Consider the following 13,432-nt stretch of genomic DNA (forward strand, 5'->3'; position numbering starts at 1 on the left):
GGAGAGAGAGAAAACCGAGAGAGAGAGAGAGAGAAAACCGAGAGAGAGAGGAGAGAGAGAGAGAGAAAACCGAGAGAGAGAGAGAAAACCAAGAAAGAAAACCGAGAGAGAGAGAGAAAACCGAGAGAGAGAGAGAGAGAGAGAGAGACTCACTTTGTTTGAGTCAGACTCGTAGACGAGGTGTTTGGCCTCGGCCTCTGCGTGGTCGTAGTCTGAAGGAAGGATCCAGTCCATAGTCTCCTCCCGATCCATCTTCCCGTCTTTGTTCTTGTCCCGGAACTCTGAGAATTGCTCGCGCTCCGTCGCAACCCAGTCTGGCTCCTCCATCTCATCTTCATGGTTGTACATGTCACCTAGGAAACGAAGGAGAGGGGGAGGTAGAAACATCAATATTGTACATCTATTGAATGGGGACCTCAGAATGAAGTGACTACACACTGAGTACACCAAACATTAGGAACGCCTTCTGCAACTCTTCCCACAGTTGTGTTAAGTTGGCTGTATGTCCTTTGGGTGGTGGACCACTCTTGATACACACAGGGAACTGATAAGCGTGAAAAACCCAGCAGCGTTGCAGTTCTTAAAACAAACCGGTGCGCCTGGCACCTACTACCATACCCCGTTCAAAGGCACAAACATCTTCTATCTTGCCTATTCACCCTCTGAATGGCACACATACACAATCCATGTCTCAAGGCTTATAAATCCTTCTTTAACCTGTCTCCTCCCCTTCATCTACACTGAGTTAAGTGGATTTAACAAGTGACATCAATAAGGCCTAGTCACTTTACCCTGCCTTCATGTACATATCTACTTCAAGTACCTCTGCACATTGATCAGGTACTGGTACTCCCCGTATATAGCTCCACATTGATCTGGTACTGGTCCTCCCTGTATATAGCTCCACATTGATCTGGTACTGGTACTCCCTGTATATAGCTCCACATTGATCTGGTACTGGTCCTCCCTGTATATAGCTCCACATTGATCTGGTACTGGTCCTCCCTGTATATAGCTCCACATTGATCTGGTACTGGTACTCCCTGTATATAACTCCACATTGATTTGGTACTGGTACTCCCTGTATATAACTCCACATTGATCTGGTACTGGTACTCCCTGTATATAGCTCCATTCTTGTGTATTCTATTGTGTTACTTACCATTACATTGTTTTCTCATCTTTTTTTTACATTTACATTTTAGTCATTTACCAGACGCTCTTATCCAGAGCGACTTACAGTAGTGAATGCATACATTTCATACATTTTTATTTAAAAAAAAAAAAAATTGTACTGGCCCCCCGTGGGAATTGAACCCACAACCCTGGCGTTGCAAACACAACCCTGGCGTTGCAAACACCACGCTCTACCAACTGAGTCATAGGGAAGGCCCTGCATCATCATTAACTCTGCATCACCGGGAAAGGTTCGTAAGCAAGCATTTCACTGTAAAGTCTATACCAGTTGTAGTCGGCACATGTGATAACTAACATTTGATTTAAGGGATCATAGCTTTCACCTGGATTCACCTGGTCAGTCTATGTCATGGAAAGAGCAGGTGTTCATAATGTTTTGTATACTCAGTATGTCCACTTCAGTCCTTACCTATGTATTCATTCAGGTCAATGAAACCATCGCCATTCTTATCAATGTCCTCCATGGTTTCCTGTGGGGTAAACAAAGAGAAAGAGGAGGATGGTTAGGGACCCGACCGGTGAACGCTGGTCTTGTGTTTCATTTTTTACAAATACCTTTTAATCTAATGAACACAGAGAATGAAACACACATACTAGCACCACTATGTCCTTCATGTGGTCATACTCCTCTGGGTGTAGGAAGGCCGTGAACTCCTCTTTGTTGGCGATCTGGTCTCCGTTCTGGTCGGCCATTTTGAAACGCCTCTCGTCCCTCGCCATCATGTGCTGGTAGTTGTAGCCATCATCTGGTTCCGGGTCATCTGTGGGGTCAAAGGGAAGCGGCTATGATCTCTAGTTAATCGCACGTGATACACCCTGACCTGAATTGATACGGTAAATCAACCAATCAGTGAAACTAATACTAAAGGCCCTGCAATTATCCAACCAATCATAACCAACACATTTATGTTTTGGACCAATTGCATTTCCCGGGCTCATGCATGCTCACGTCATGCCCTTCTTACCCAGATAGGTACCATAAGTTACGTTCCTGTATTCCTCCCAGGAGATCATGCCGTCATTGTTGACATCAAAGTCCTTCCATTGGCGGTCCACGTTCTCATAGATGTACTTCTTCTGAGCCTTCTTAATCCAAGCTCTCAGCTCCACCTCAGTGACAAAGCCATCACTGTCCCCATCAATCTTCTCTACAATCACACTGTATCAGAAAGGGGAAGAGCAAAAGAGAGAGACTATTAAAAAATGAAGTTCAAAAGAGGACAAACTATATTTACTATAATACCAATGTAATAACAGTCAACACCAAGATCTAGTACAGTCTACGTGAAAGTGACAGCCTGTTCTTCGAATCTGATGATGGGAAAGGGGGAATTCTACCTCCTCTCCATTTACTGGCAAACAAGTCTATATGTTGATTAACTTTTACTGAAAAGAGGACATACTTCCTTGTATGAGTGACAGCATTAGTTTTCCATTGCAATAAGTACTTTTACATTTATATTACTCTGCCACGTTAACATACAGGTAACTTGTAGGTAGCAAACTTCATGAACGGTCTCTGATTGGCTCCTCAACTAGGGCTATGACAGTCTTGGAATTTGAGGTAACGGTAATTGGCAAAGCCAATGTACACGGTCACCGACATAACCGTTCAAGGAATAAGGGGTCAAAAAAACTCTGTTTGTACACTTGTTTACACTTCTTAATAACAGCCTACTTGAAACAAGCCATTACACGTTGTTATTATCATGGCATTTCATTATTATTATTATTCAGGTTATTACTTATAAATATTAATCAACAAATTAAGAAAGGAATGATTCTCTCTCTTCTGCTATGAAGAGGCAGAATCATTAGATCACTTATTTTGGTATTGCAGCTATGTAGCTTGTTTCTGGTCACAGGTTCAGGAATGGCTGAAAATAAATCACAACATTTAACCCGAAATGAATCCTACAAATAGTACTGTTGGGAGATTTGGAAAGCCATAGTCAAACAATCAACAACATAATAATACTTTCAGTAAAACTATTTATCTTCAACTTACAATCTGTAGATGCTATGCAATTAGAAAGAATTTCAGAATTCTAGGGGCGCCACCCGGCGTCCCACCTGGGCGAGCCTGACGAGCCGGCCGAGGCATGAGCCCTGGACAAGCCGGCTGGAGAGTAGAAGGTGTGAGGAGGTGTGATGGTGCTTTGCTGGTGACACGGTCTGTGATTTATTTAGAATTCAAGGCACACTTAACCAGCATGCCTACCACAGCATTCTGAAGCGATACGCCATCCCATCTGGTTTGTGTTTAATGGGGCCATCATTTGTTTTTCAACAGGACAATGACTCAACATACCTCCAGGCTGTGTAAGCGCTATTTGACCAAGGAGGAGAGTGATGGAGTGCTGCATCAGATGACCTGGACTCCACAATCACCCGACCTCAACCCAATTGAGATGGTTTGGGATGAGTTTGAATGCGGAGTGAAGGAAAAGCAGCCAACAAGTGCTCAGCATATGTGCGAACTCCTTCCAAGACTGTTGGAAAAGCATTCCAGGGGAAGCTGGTTGAGAGAATGCCAAGAGTGTGCAAAGTTGTCATCAAGGCAAAGGGTGGCTACTTTGAAGAATCTCAAATATAAAATATATTTTGATATGTTGAACACTTTTTTTTGGTTACTACATGGTTCCATGTGTTATTTCATAGTTTTGATGTCTTCAATATTATTCTGCAATGTAGAGAATAGTAAAAATAAAGAAAAACCCTTGAATGAGTAGGTGTGTCCAAACGTTGACTAGTACTGTAAAAACAATGTTTATTTTTGTCATCAGTATATATATTTTTTTAAACGAAGACATTTTCGTTAAAAAAACGAAGAAATGCCAGGTTGGAGAGGATCTGTCGCATGTAAGTATTCACACAACATTAATGGAGTCAAAATAAAGATATGCCTACCTTGTCCTTGTCTGTTGGCTTTTCTGCATATACTATTTCAACGCACTAAAACATTCAAACGAACTCTCACTTTTCTCAAAATATTCGCATAACGTCACAAACTCTGTTGCTGCGATCATTCAATGGCATTGACATATTTTCTTCAATGAGAGGACGCCATAATGAGAGAAATAATGTAGCCTAAGCTACTGAAAAGAGGCCTTTTACAAGATTACATCACGACAGGAGCGCTTGATTCTTATTAAAGAAATGGAGTCCAGACTAGGGCTGTTGCGGTGACCGTATTACCGCCACACCGGCAGTCACGAGTCATGAAGGCAGTCAAATTCCACGTGACCATTTAGTCATGGTAAATTGGCTTCTCCAAGCTCTGATGCTGCTGATGGTCATTAGTAGCCTACCAAACTTGCTAACTGCCTGGTACACAGCACTCTATTGTCCCTCTAATCACTCTGACATCAATGCAAATGCTATTTAAGTGCATAGATGACATGTATTTTTTCAAGTGACCCTGTTTCGATACAGGTGCATGATAATGGTCCATTCTAAATCAAAACAAAAACAAATTTCACACATATATTATTTAGTATATGTAAAGACAAGATTAAATCAAGAATAGTCTGATGGGTGACAATATTAGCCTATCACTTGTGAATGATGCCCAGCATAAGAAACAATGCCTTTTTTGGTGACTTTTTCGAGTCATAGTCACACACCTCATCTTGCCTAGCCCATAGGCCTATATGTTTTAATAAGGTTTGTATCACAACTAAAGTGGCCAAATAACTTCTAAAATCAAGCACATTATAAGGGGTGTAGAGCCTAACTGGCATACATAAGCAGCGTGTGAGTTTCACGTTTGGGGAAGATAATTTTCACCATAAAAATGCACCTTTATAATAAAAGCATTACATGTATAATTGCATTTGCGGTTACTTTTGATAATGATGTTTTCCGCTAATGGAAAATGTGCGCTTTTAGCCTACTACCATGTGCGCATTGCTGCGCTTATAACGTGAAGAAATAGCCTAATAATTTATCAACATTTTAAGCTAAACGGTCAGATGTGTTGCATGCTAGTTGTTGTATTAATTTGGGATATATCGCATCCCACAACTGTCCCAGACTATGTTTGTAATATTTATTTCTAGCACAGAATAGAATAGGTCGAACTTTGGGGATAGTAGATTGACATTGGCTAGTGCTTTTGCTGTTCTGTCTTCACTTGTAGCCTGTAAGAAAGACCGGATCACGTGATGGAGCACCCTGCACTCAGGGAGAAGGGAACAATGGCCACTGGCCGCAAAAGGCATGGATTTTTGGGGGTGCATTATGGCCACACAAAGGGGATGCTGCCGGGAAATTCTAGGCATTATCAAATACTTGTCAAATTGTGAATGAGTGACTGATACAATGTGCACAGCCTGCGCAAAAAAACTAAGCAGAGCTCATGCGTTTCAAGCAACTTTTTTCAAATCATCATTAAAGTCACATCATGTTCGGGGCTTCCCGAGTGGCGCAGTGGTCTAAGGCACTGCATCGCAGTGCTAGCTGTGCCACTAGAGGTTCTGGGTTTGAGTCCAGGCTCTGTCGCAGCCGGCTGCGACTGGGAGACCCATGGTGCGGCGCACAATTGGCCCAGCGTCGTCCAAGTTAGGGGAGGGTTTGGCCGGCAGGGATGTCCTTGTCCCATCGTGCAATAATGACTCCTGTGGCGGGCTGGGCACAGTGCACGCTGACACGGTCGCCAGGTGTACAGTGTTTCCTCCAACACATTGGTGCAGCTGGCTTCCGGGTTAAGTGGGCATTGTGTCAAGAAGCAGTGCGGCTTGGTTTGGTTGTTTTTCAGAGGACGCACGGCTCTCAACCTTCGACTCTCCGTACGGGAGTAGCAGCGATGAGACAAGACTAACTACCAATTGGGATATCCAATTGGATACCTCAAAACATACAGCCCAACGATTGTAGAACAACTAAAGATACATAAATAACAAAAAATTAAGCATATAGGAATACTTATTTCTTTGTTAACCGCTCAACACAAAATAAGCGCATGTGCGCACTCCCTCAAATCGTTTGGAGAAAGTATCCTTTCTATTTTATTCAGCTTTGTTCACAATGTATTCTTCATACTGTAAAATAATGCCACGGAATTCTAAGCAAATCTTTTCTGCATATGAACTAGTGTAGCCCTCAGCCATTTGGCATAGCCAGATCAGGGCCTAACATAAGGACAACTCAAGAGTATGCTATTCTGTTCTTCTGAAATAGACTACATTTTCTTCATATCATGCTTCTTTAGACCTGTCTAAAAATAAATAATGGATTTATTACACTTTTTAAAACGTAGATGTTCCAAAGGTCTGCATCAGTGGCTTGTAGGCTATGAGTGGAAGCCAGGAGATGCTAAATGTCTTTATGTTAATTATCGGTCAACTACTGTGAGACCGACAGTTATTTGCAGCCCTAGTCCAGATAGGCTACTTTAGGAAACTTTCTGAAATGGACATTTTGGCCTATAGAGAGAATCAGCGAACTCACACACGCACACCCCCATAAAAGCATCCATCAATCAAAACCACCAGCGTACTGTATGTCAGACACAAGAGCAAATATTTATCCTTTCACTAAAACATAATAAAAAACCTAGGCCTACCTTAGGCTTTCCTGAGAGTAGGTTGGAAGATAATTAATTGACAATGATAGTATGAAGGGGACAGCTATGCTATAGAATGAAGACGAAATTGACCATCATTAAAATAGAAACAAATACACGCAACATGTCCATAGCCTATTTATCAGTAACGTTGATTATCGAGGGGGAGAGTGTTGGAAGGATTTTTCAAATACTGTGAGGAACAATTATAATGGACTTCGTTGACTTACTATGTGAGGTGACGAAAATATGACTTAGAAGCCCAGCTGGGCACTTTCCTACTTTTGACATGTGCGAAAAGCCAGCCAGGTACTTCTGTGCGTGTTCAGGCGCGCGCCTCCGTCAACATTAACAGGCCAGAGAAACCAGACACATGCTCATTGCTCACATGGAGCGTGTAAACGATGATATGAAATAAACCAAACCTTGTTTATCACAAGTGTAGCGGGTTTTGAACTGTGCAAACAACGAGAATGACAACGGTAAATTACTGTAATTAATACATGCATTAACAGAAATTAATGTAACCAGATGACAAGAATTAATGGTCAATTTCCTGTTTTACAAACAGTATCCTACCACATAGGCATTCTAAAAGTGCATTGCGGGCCTATGCTACTATTCTACTTTGTGGGGATAGGAGGACAGCGATTTTTGGGGTCTAGCTTAGGGCAGCATATCAGCCAGAACCGGGCTTGATCAGCGTTGATTTGTTTATAACTTAAAAAAAGATCCTGTATGAAATTATACCATGCCAGGTTGGAGAGGCTTGGCGAATTGTCCATTTGACACAACATTAGCGCATTATAGGCCTCAGAGCCAGAACAACCTCGCCGACTGCTGTTGAATAATGAATGAATAGTCAGAAACATCTAAACTTTCTTTTTAAGGAAGACAGATGTATTTACTAGCAAGCAATGAAAACGTGTATTGTATAAAAGAAAGTCCACACATTACACAATGTTTTAACTGAAGTGCCATAGCCTATAGCACTCTACATCCCGCTCTACAAGCAATTAGCTGCTCAAGCAAAGGAAAGCTGTAAAGAGGAGATGTAGAAAGTTTAATAGACAAACTAAGTTAACAAAACATTTGCTTATAATCATTAGTAAACACACCCGCTATTAGGTAAAGTTTATCTACATGAAAATAATATTAATACCATTTTTTAAATCCTAAAATTAATGTAGGCCTATTTAAACGGTTTTGACGGTTTTATTTTCATGACGCTCTTCATCCATAATCGTCAGTTACACGGTTATTCAATTACCGTCACAGCCCTACCCTCAACTTGATACTATTAATACACAGCCGAGCCGAGGAATGGTGGCCACACTGGACAACTGAGACGCAGCCAGGCAGAGACTTGAGCCTACTCACCCTAGCCTGCGCTTGCTCTCCTCTGGGCTGAGGTCGTCAAAAGATTTGGCCTCCTTTTGTCCCAGGAAGGCATCGTGGTCGTAGTCGAAGCCTTGAGCGTCGTCGTGCTCGCGGCTGCTGAGAGGTGCATCGTGGTGAATGCGTTCCTTTTTCTCGGTGGGTTTACTGGTGGCATAGACCACGCAGAGGGCAAAGCACATGAGCAACGGCCTGATCTCCATCCTATGAGAGAGAGCGAGAGAGAGAGAGAGAGAGAGATTAAAGACACCTCCTCCAGTGTTAACATCACATCTGCTGCTCATTAGGGCTGTTCCAAGTCTTTCAGAATTTAAACATGTCTAGCTTTGCTTCATTGACTGGGCTCTTTGACATTATGGTGTTACAGTACTTGTTTCACATATTCAACGGTTGGTTGTTTATTAAACTGTTGCTGCTGGCAGCATATACTTGTGATAGGACATTTAAAATGGAAGAAAAGAGATATCTGTCCTATCCTGTCTACAGGACTGAGTCAGGCAGGAAAGCCAAATACATGTCTGCAGTGCATTCATGATGTCATGATGTGGTATTTGTAACATTGAGGTTTTTATATAGTTAACAGTACTTGAATGCAGATCAGGGGAACACAATACCAGATTTGTTCACTATAACGGTAAAGTGGAAAGAATGTAGCGTTTGGCTGTCTGAACACAAATATAGGCACAGATTGTTAATATGTGCCCATTTTTAACATACAATGTACCAACGTATACACCATTCACACACGGAATACACTGTTTATGTAATGTGTCACATTTCGCTACATTACCAAATGTGGAACAATAAAACAGAAATCAGTTGTTGACTGTAAATGTAAGATATTTTGTCTTCAGTCACTTCATCATAATAAGATCGCCTGCTAGCCGCTAGCTCTCTTGTCAGACTATTGGAATGTGCCTGAATTGCATATCCTACCGTTTAGGGTTAGCTGATCATACAAAGTAACACTAGCAATATTAGCTTGTAAGAGAAGTAATATCATTGTTTTACCTACCTACCTACCTGCCTGATGATTCCAGACACAATATGTACACTATCTCCGTTTCACAAGCCAACAGTTTAATAAACACACCCTAGCATCGGCCTCCTTCCTTCTTAAAGGAGATCCAATGAGATTACAAATATGAGCCTTTACGAGCTTTGATTGGTCCACTTCAGCAAAAAGGCACATTTGGACGATGACCTAACGTTCCATAATAAAACGTTTATTCATCGCATTCAGGTGTGATTGGCTTACACGAAAAGCGTTGTAGTGTTTGAACCAATCGTGTTTTAGAGAATGTATTGACGTTGGGTAAAATCTTCGCTGTGGTCCCTTTGTCCGAAACCTCATCCTGGGCACCTGATTGGCTACTAATTGCCACGTCCCCAAATTTGAGTAAATCTTTCTAGAACTGTCATCATCCGCTGAAGTTTACATGGACATGTTTTGCAGTTGCTGTTGAACATGGGATAAAATAGGAATATATGTAAAGTTAACATGTTCTTCTCTCCATCTCTCTCTCTCTCCATCTTTCAGTCTATCTATCAGTCATCAGTCTTGAGTGGACCTGACAACTTTAACGAGCTAGCTTCAGTGTCTTGAACAAGACCTACATGTATGCAGCTGATTAAGTATTACGTTTATGGGGAGATGGATATGGTAGAGGGTAAATAAAGAAATTAATTTACAGTATAATAAATGTTGTTTAACATTTGGTATTTAAATTTTGTGAGATTAGATGTCACCCTAACATGAATTGTTAAGTGTAACTAAAATGCTATATCCAGTAGTAGAAATAATAGATTAATGTCGAGAATACAGTACTTAAATACACAGTACAAAACCCCCATGTCAAAAAAACAAAACAGTGTACGGAATATAAATATACATGTATGTGAATGGTGTGTACACTGAGTATAGGAACACCTTCCTCATATTGAGTTTCACCCCCCCCCCCCTTTTTGGCCTCAGAACAACCTCAATTCGTCCGGGCATGGACTCTACAAGGTGTTGAAAACATTCCACAGGGATGCTGGCTCATGTTGACTAATGCTTCCCACCATTGTGTCAAGTTGGCTGTTTTTTATTTCATCTTTATTTAACTAGGCAAGTCAGTTAAGAACAAATTCCTATTTACAATGACAGCCTACACCAGCCAAACCCAGACAATGCTGCACCAATTGTGCACCACCATAAGGGACTCCCAATCACTGCAGGTTGTGAAACAGCCTGGTTTTGAACCAGGTTGTCTGTAGTGACACCTCTAGCATTACAATGCAGTGCCATAGACCTCTGCGCCACTCGGGAGACTTTTGGGTGGTGGACCATTACATATACAAGCGGGAAACTGTTCTTGACACAAACCGGTGCACCTGGCACCTACTACACGAACAAAAATATAAACACAACATGTAAAGTGTTGGTCCAATGTTTCATGAGCTGAAATAAAAGATTCCAGAAATTTTCCATACAAAAAAAGCTTATTTCTCTGAAATGTTGTGCACAAATTTGTTTACATCCCTATTAGTGAGCATTTCTCCTTTGTCAAGATAACCCATCCACCTGAAAGGTGTGGCATATCAATAAAATGATTAAACAGCATGATCATTACACATGTGCACCTTGTGCTTGGGACAATAGAAAGGCCACCGTAAAATGTGCAGTTTTGTCACACAACACAATGCCACAGATGTCTCAAGTTTTGAGGGAGCTTGCAATTGGTATGCTGCCATGAGAATGTCCACCAGAGTTGTTGCCAGATAATTCAATGTTTAGTTCTCTACCATAATGTTGTTTTAGGGAATTTGGTAGTGGGTCCAACTGAACTCACAACTGCAGACCATGTACTCCCAGTCATGTGAAATCCATAGATAAGGGCCTAATGAATTTATTACAAATGACTGATTTCCTTATATGAACTAGTAACTCAGTCAAATCTTTGAAATTGTTGCATGTTGCGTTAATATTTTTGTTCAGTACGGCCTGAAGATAGACGTTGTTTATCAGTTTCTCGCTTCCAGCTTTGATGCCCCTGTACTGTCTCCGTCTTCTAGATGTTAGTGGGGTGAACAGGCTACTCTTGATGGTGCATCTGTATAAGTTCCTGAGGGTCTTAGGGGCCAAGCCAAATTTCTTCAGCTTCCTGAAGTTGAAGAGGCACTGTTGCGCCTTCTTCACCAAGCTGTCAGCATGAAGGGACCATTTCAGGTTCTCAGTGATGTGCACGCAGAGGAACTTGAAGCTTTTGACCATCTCCACTGTGGCTCCCTTCGGTGTGGATGGGGGCGTGCTCTCTCTGCCGTTTCCTGTAGTCCATGATCAGCTCCTTCATTATGTTGACGTTGAGAAAGAGGTTATTTTCCTGGCACCAATCCACCAGGGCTCTCACCTCCTCCCTGTAGGCCAGGGTTCCCCAACAGGCAGCCCAGGCCAATTTGCGCCCGCAGGTGATTATATTTAGCTCCCTAAGTTATCTCTATCTCCAAGTTATCACTATCTTAAACATCTGGACCGGCAGTAGCGACCTGTCATTCAGGGCCGGTGGGGCAGAGACCGACCTGTTTTGAGCCCCACCTGTTTAGCTAAAACAATATAAAGATAATTTTTTTGTGCCTGTTTTGGATGGTATTTTGGCATTAATACGTGTCACATACCAGTTTGCAAACAATGTATTAAAAAAAAAAAAATAGTTAGTAAAGCCAGATACAAACATGGTCTCTGTTTTGCTTTTTTGAATAAGGCAGCTCCAAAATGCAGGTGTTTCAGCCTAGCTCGGTGCTTTCCGTGGTGGTGGGACAGCCAGCGGAAAATACAGAGCGTAGGGGTTGGTAATGTTCTCTAGTTGCGCCATGATTGCCTCAGTGTTCTGACACTCATGGGGACACTATGTCACCGCAACATCTACAGGGAGAGCTCAAATATTCAAGCCCCTTGGGTGCTGCCATAGAGTTAAATCAGAAATGCCCATCCAAGAAGGCTCAAGGTCATTGGCTACAGATACAATTATATCAAAGTTTTTCAATTTAACCTTTATTTAACTAGGCAAGTCAGTTAACAACAAATTCTTATTTACAATGACACCCTACCAGGGAACTGCCTTGTTCAGGGGAAGAACGACAGATTTTTACCTTGTCAGCTCGGGGATTCGATCCAGCAACTTTTTGATTACTGGCCCAACGTTCTAACCACTAGAATACCTGCCACCCCAAAATCACATTATATCTACCATAGCTTTGATTGGACCGATCATGTCAACATCATACTTTCATAATCTTTGCTAGCAAGCTAGACAAGCAGTCATCATCATGACAATCACCTCAACAATCTACTGGAAAATCCTTTTCAATCCAACATTGGAAATCGCAACTTCAACAATGAGTGGTTTGGAAGGAATCAGTGGCTAACTGCAAGCGTTGCAAAGCAATCACTAGACTGCTATTCATCAGTGTAGAGGGTGTGTGGTCCAAGCCTGGGTTTAAGGGTCTCTTTTCCAAGCTTAAATGGATAAACATTCAACACCATGGGTAAGAAAAGGTTGAATACATTGGCCATGCCGTCAATCCAGCATGACTTCGGCCCTGTTCAAAACAACCGGAAACTCGGAACTGGGAAATCTCAGACTTCAGAGAGTTCAAGACAACTGGGAACTCGGAAAAAACAAGCTCCGACTGGGAAAATATGTTTTGAATGGTGATCCAACTCTGAATTCCAAGTCGGGAACTCAGGCCTATTTCTAGAGCTCCGACCTGAAGATTGCTGATGTCATGATTTAACCTTGTTTTTCTGAGTTTCCAGTCGTCTTGAAAACACCATAAATCCAGAGGATGACTTTCCTGTTCAAGTGTGCACAGCACAACAAGGTGAGTCCAAAAATATATTGTATGCTACTGCATAAATGATGTAAAATGCCAGGGAGATATGTATACGGTAGCTAAGAAAGTAATACTCAGTGTAAGTTGTGTAGCAAGCTGTTAGTAGCCCATGTGCCTCAACGTAATTATTTGGTCCCTTTCCTCCTAACTTGGCCTACTGTTGGCCTGTTTTAGAGAAATGCAATAATTTAATATTGTAAGAGCTTTCATTGTCTGCTTACATGCCCTTTTTATTTAGCTTACGGTTCTGACTTGGTTTACAGGGAGAACGGCCCATGTTCTGAATTCTCTCGCTGTACATTTCAAAAGTTCTGAACAAATAGTTATATTGACTATGTCCGTCCTAGCTCGCTCATTAATGTTTTAATCGAAATTACTGATATGCTCTTATCTGCT

At 41.7% G+C, this 13,432-nt stretch overlaps 1 protein-coding gene across 4 annotated transcripts in view; it reads right to left on the reverse strand.

The window, feature by feature from the left end:
- Positions 1–9,295, reverse strand: part of calua (calumenin a) — an 11,753-nt gene extending 2,458 nt beyond the window's left edge. Inside the window, exons 1-6 of one of the 4 annotated variants that reach the window (XM_029742655.1) lie at positions 9,181–9,295; positions 8,144–8,365; positions 2,175–2,356; positions 1,792–1,958; positions 1,607–1,667; positions 154–353 (exon numbers count right to left, since the gene is read on the reverse strand). In XM_029742655.1, the coding sequence (XP_029598515.1) occupies positions 154–353; positions 1,607–1,667; positions 1,792–1,958; positions 2,175–2,356; positions 8,144–8,364 (831 nt within the window). In that variant the 5' untranslated portion in view covers position 8,365; positions 9,181–9,295. Of the gene's footprint in view, positions 1–153; positions 354–1,606; positions 1,668–1,791; positions 1,959–2,162; positions 2,357–8,143; positions 8,366–9,176 lie in introns of all 4 variants that reach the window. The other 3 variants (XM_029742651.1, XM_029742652.1, XM_029742654.1) reach the window with 3 other exon arrangements.
- Between the last annotated feature and the right edge of the window lie 4,137 nt (positions 9,296–13,432).

The sequence above is a fragment of the Salmo trutta genome, chromosome 40 (assembly GCF_901001165.1).
Source record: "Salmo trutta chromosome 40, fSalTru1.1, whole genome shotgun sequence".
Lineage (NCBI taxonomy): Eukaryota > Metazoa > Chordata > Actinopteri > Salmoniformes > Salmonidae > Salmo > Salmo trutta.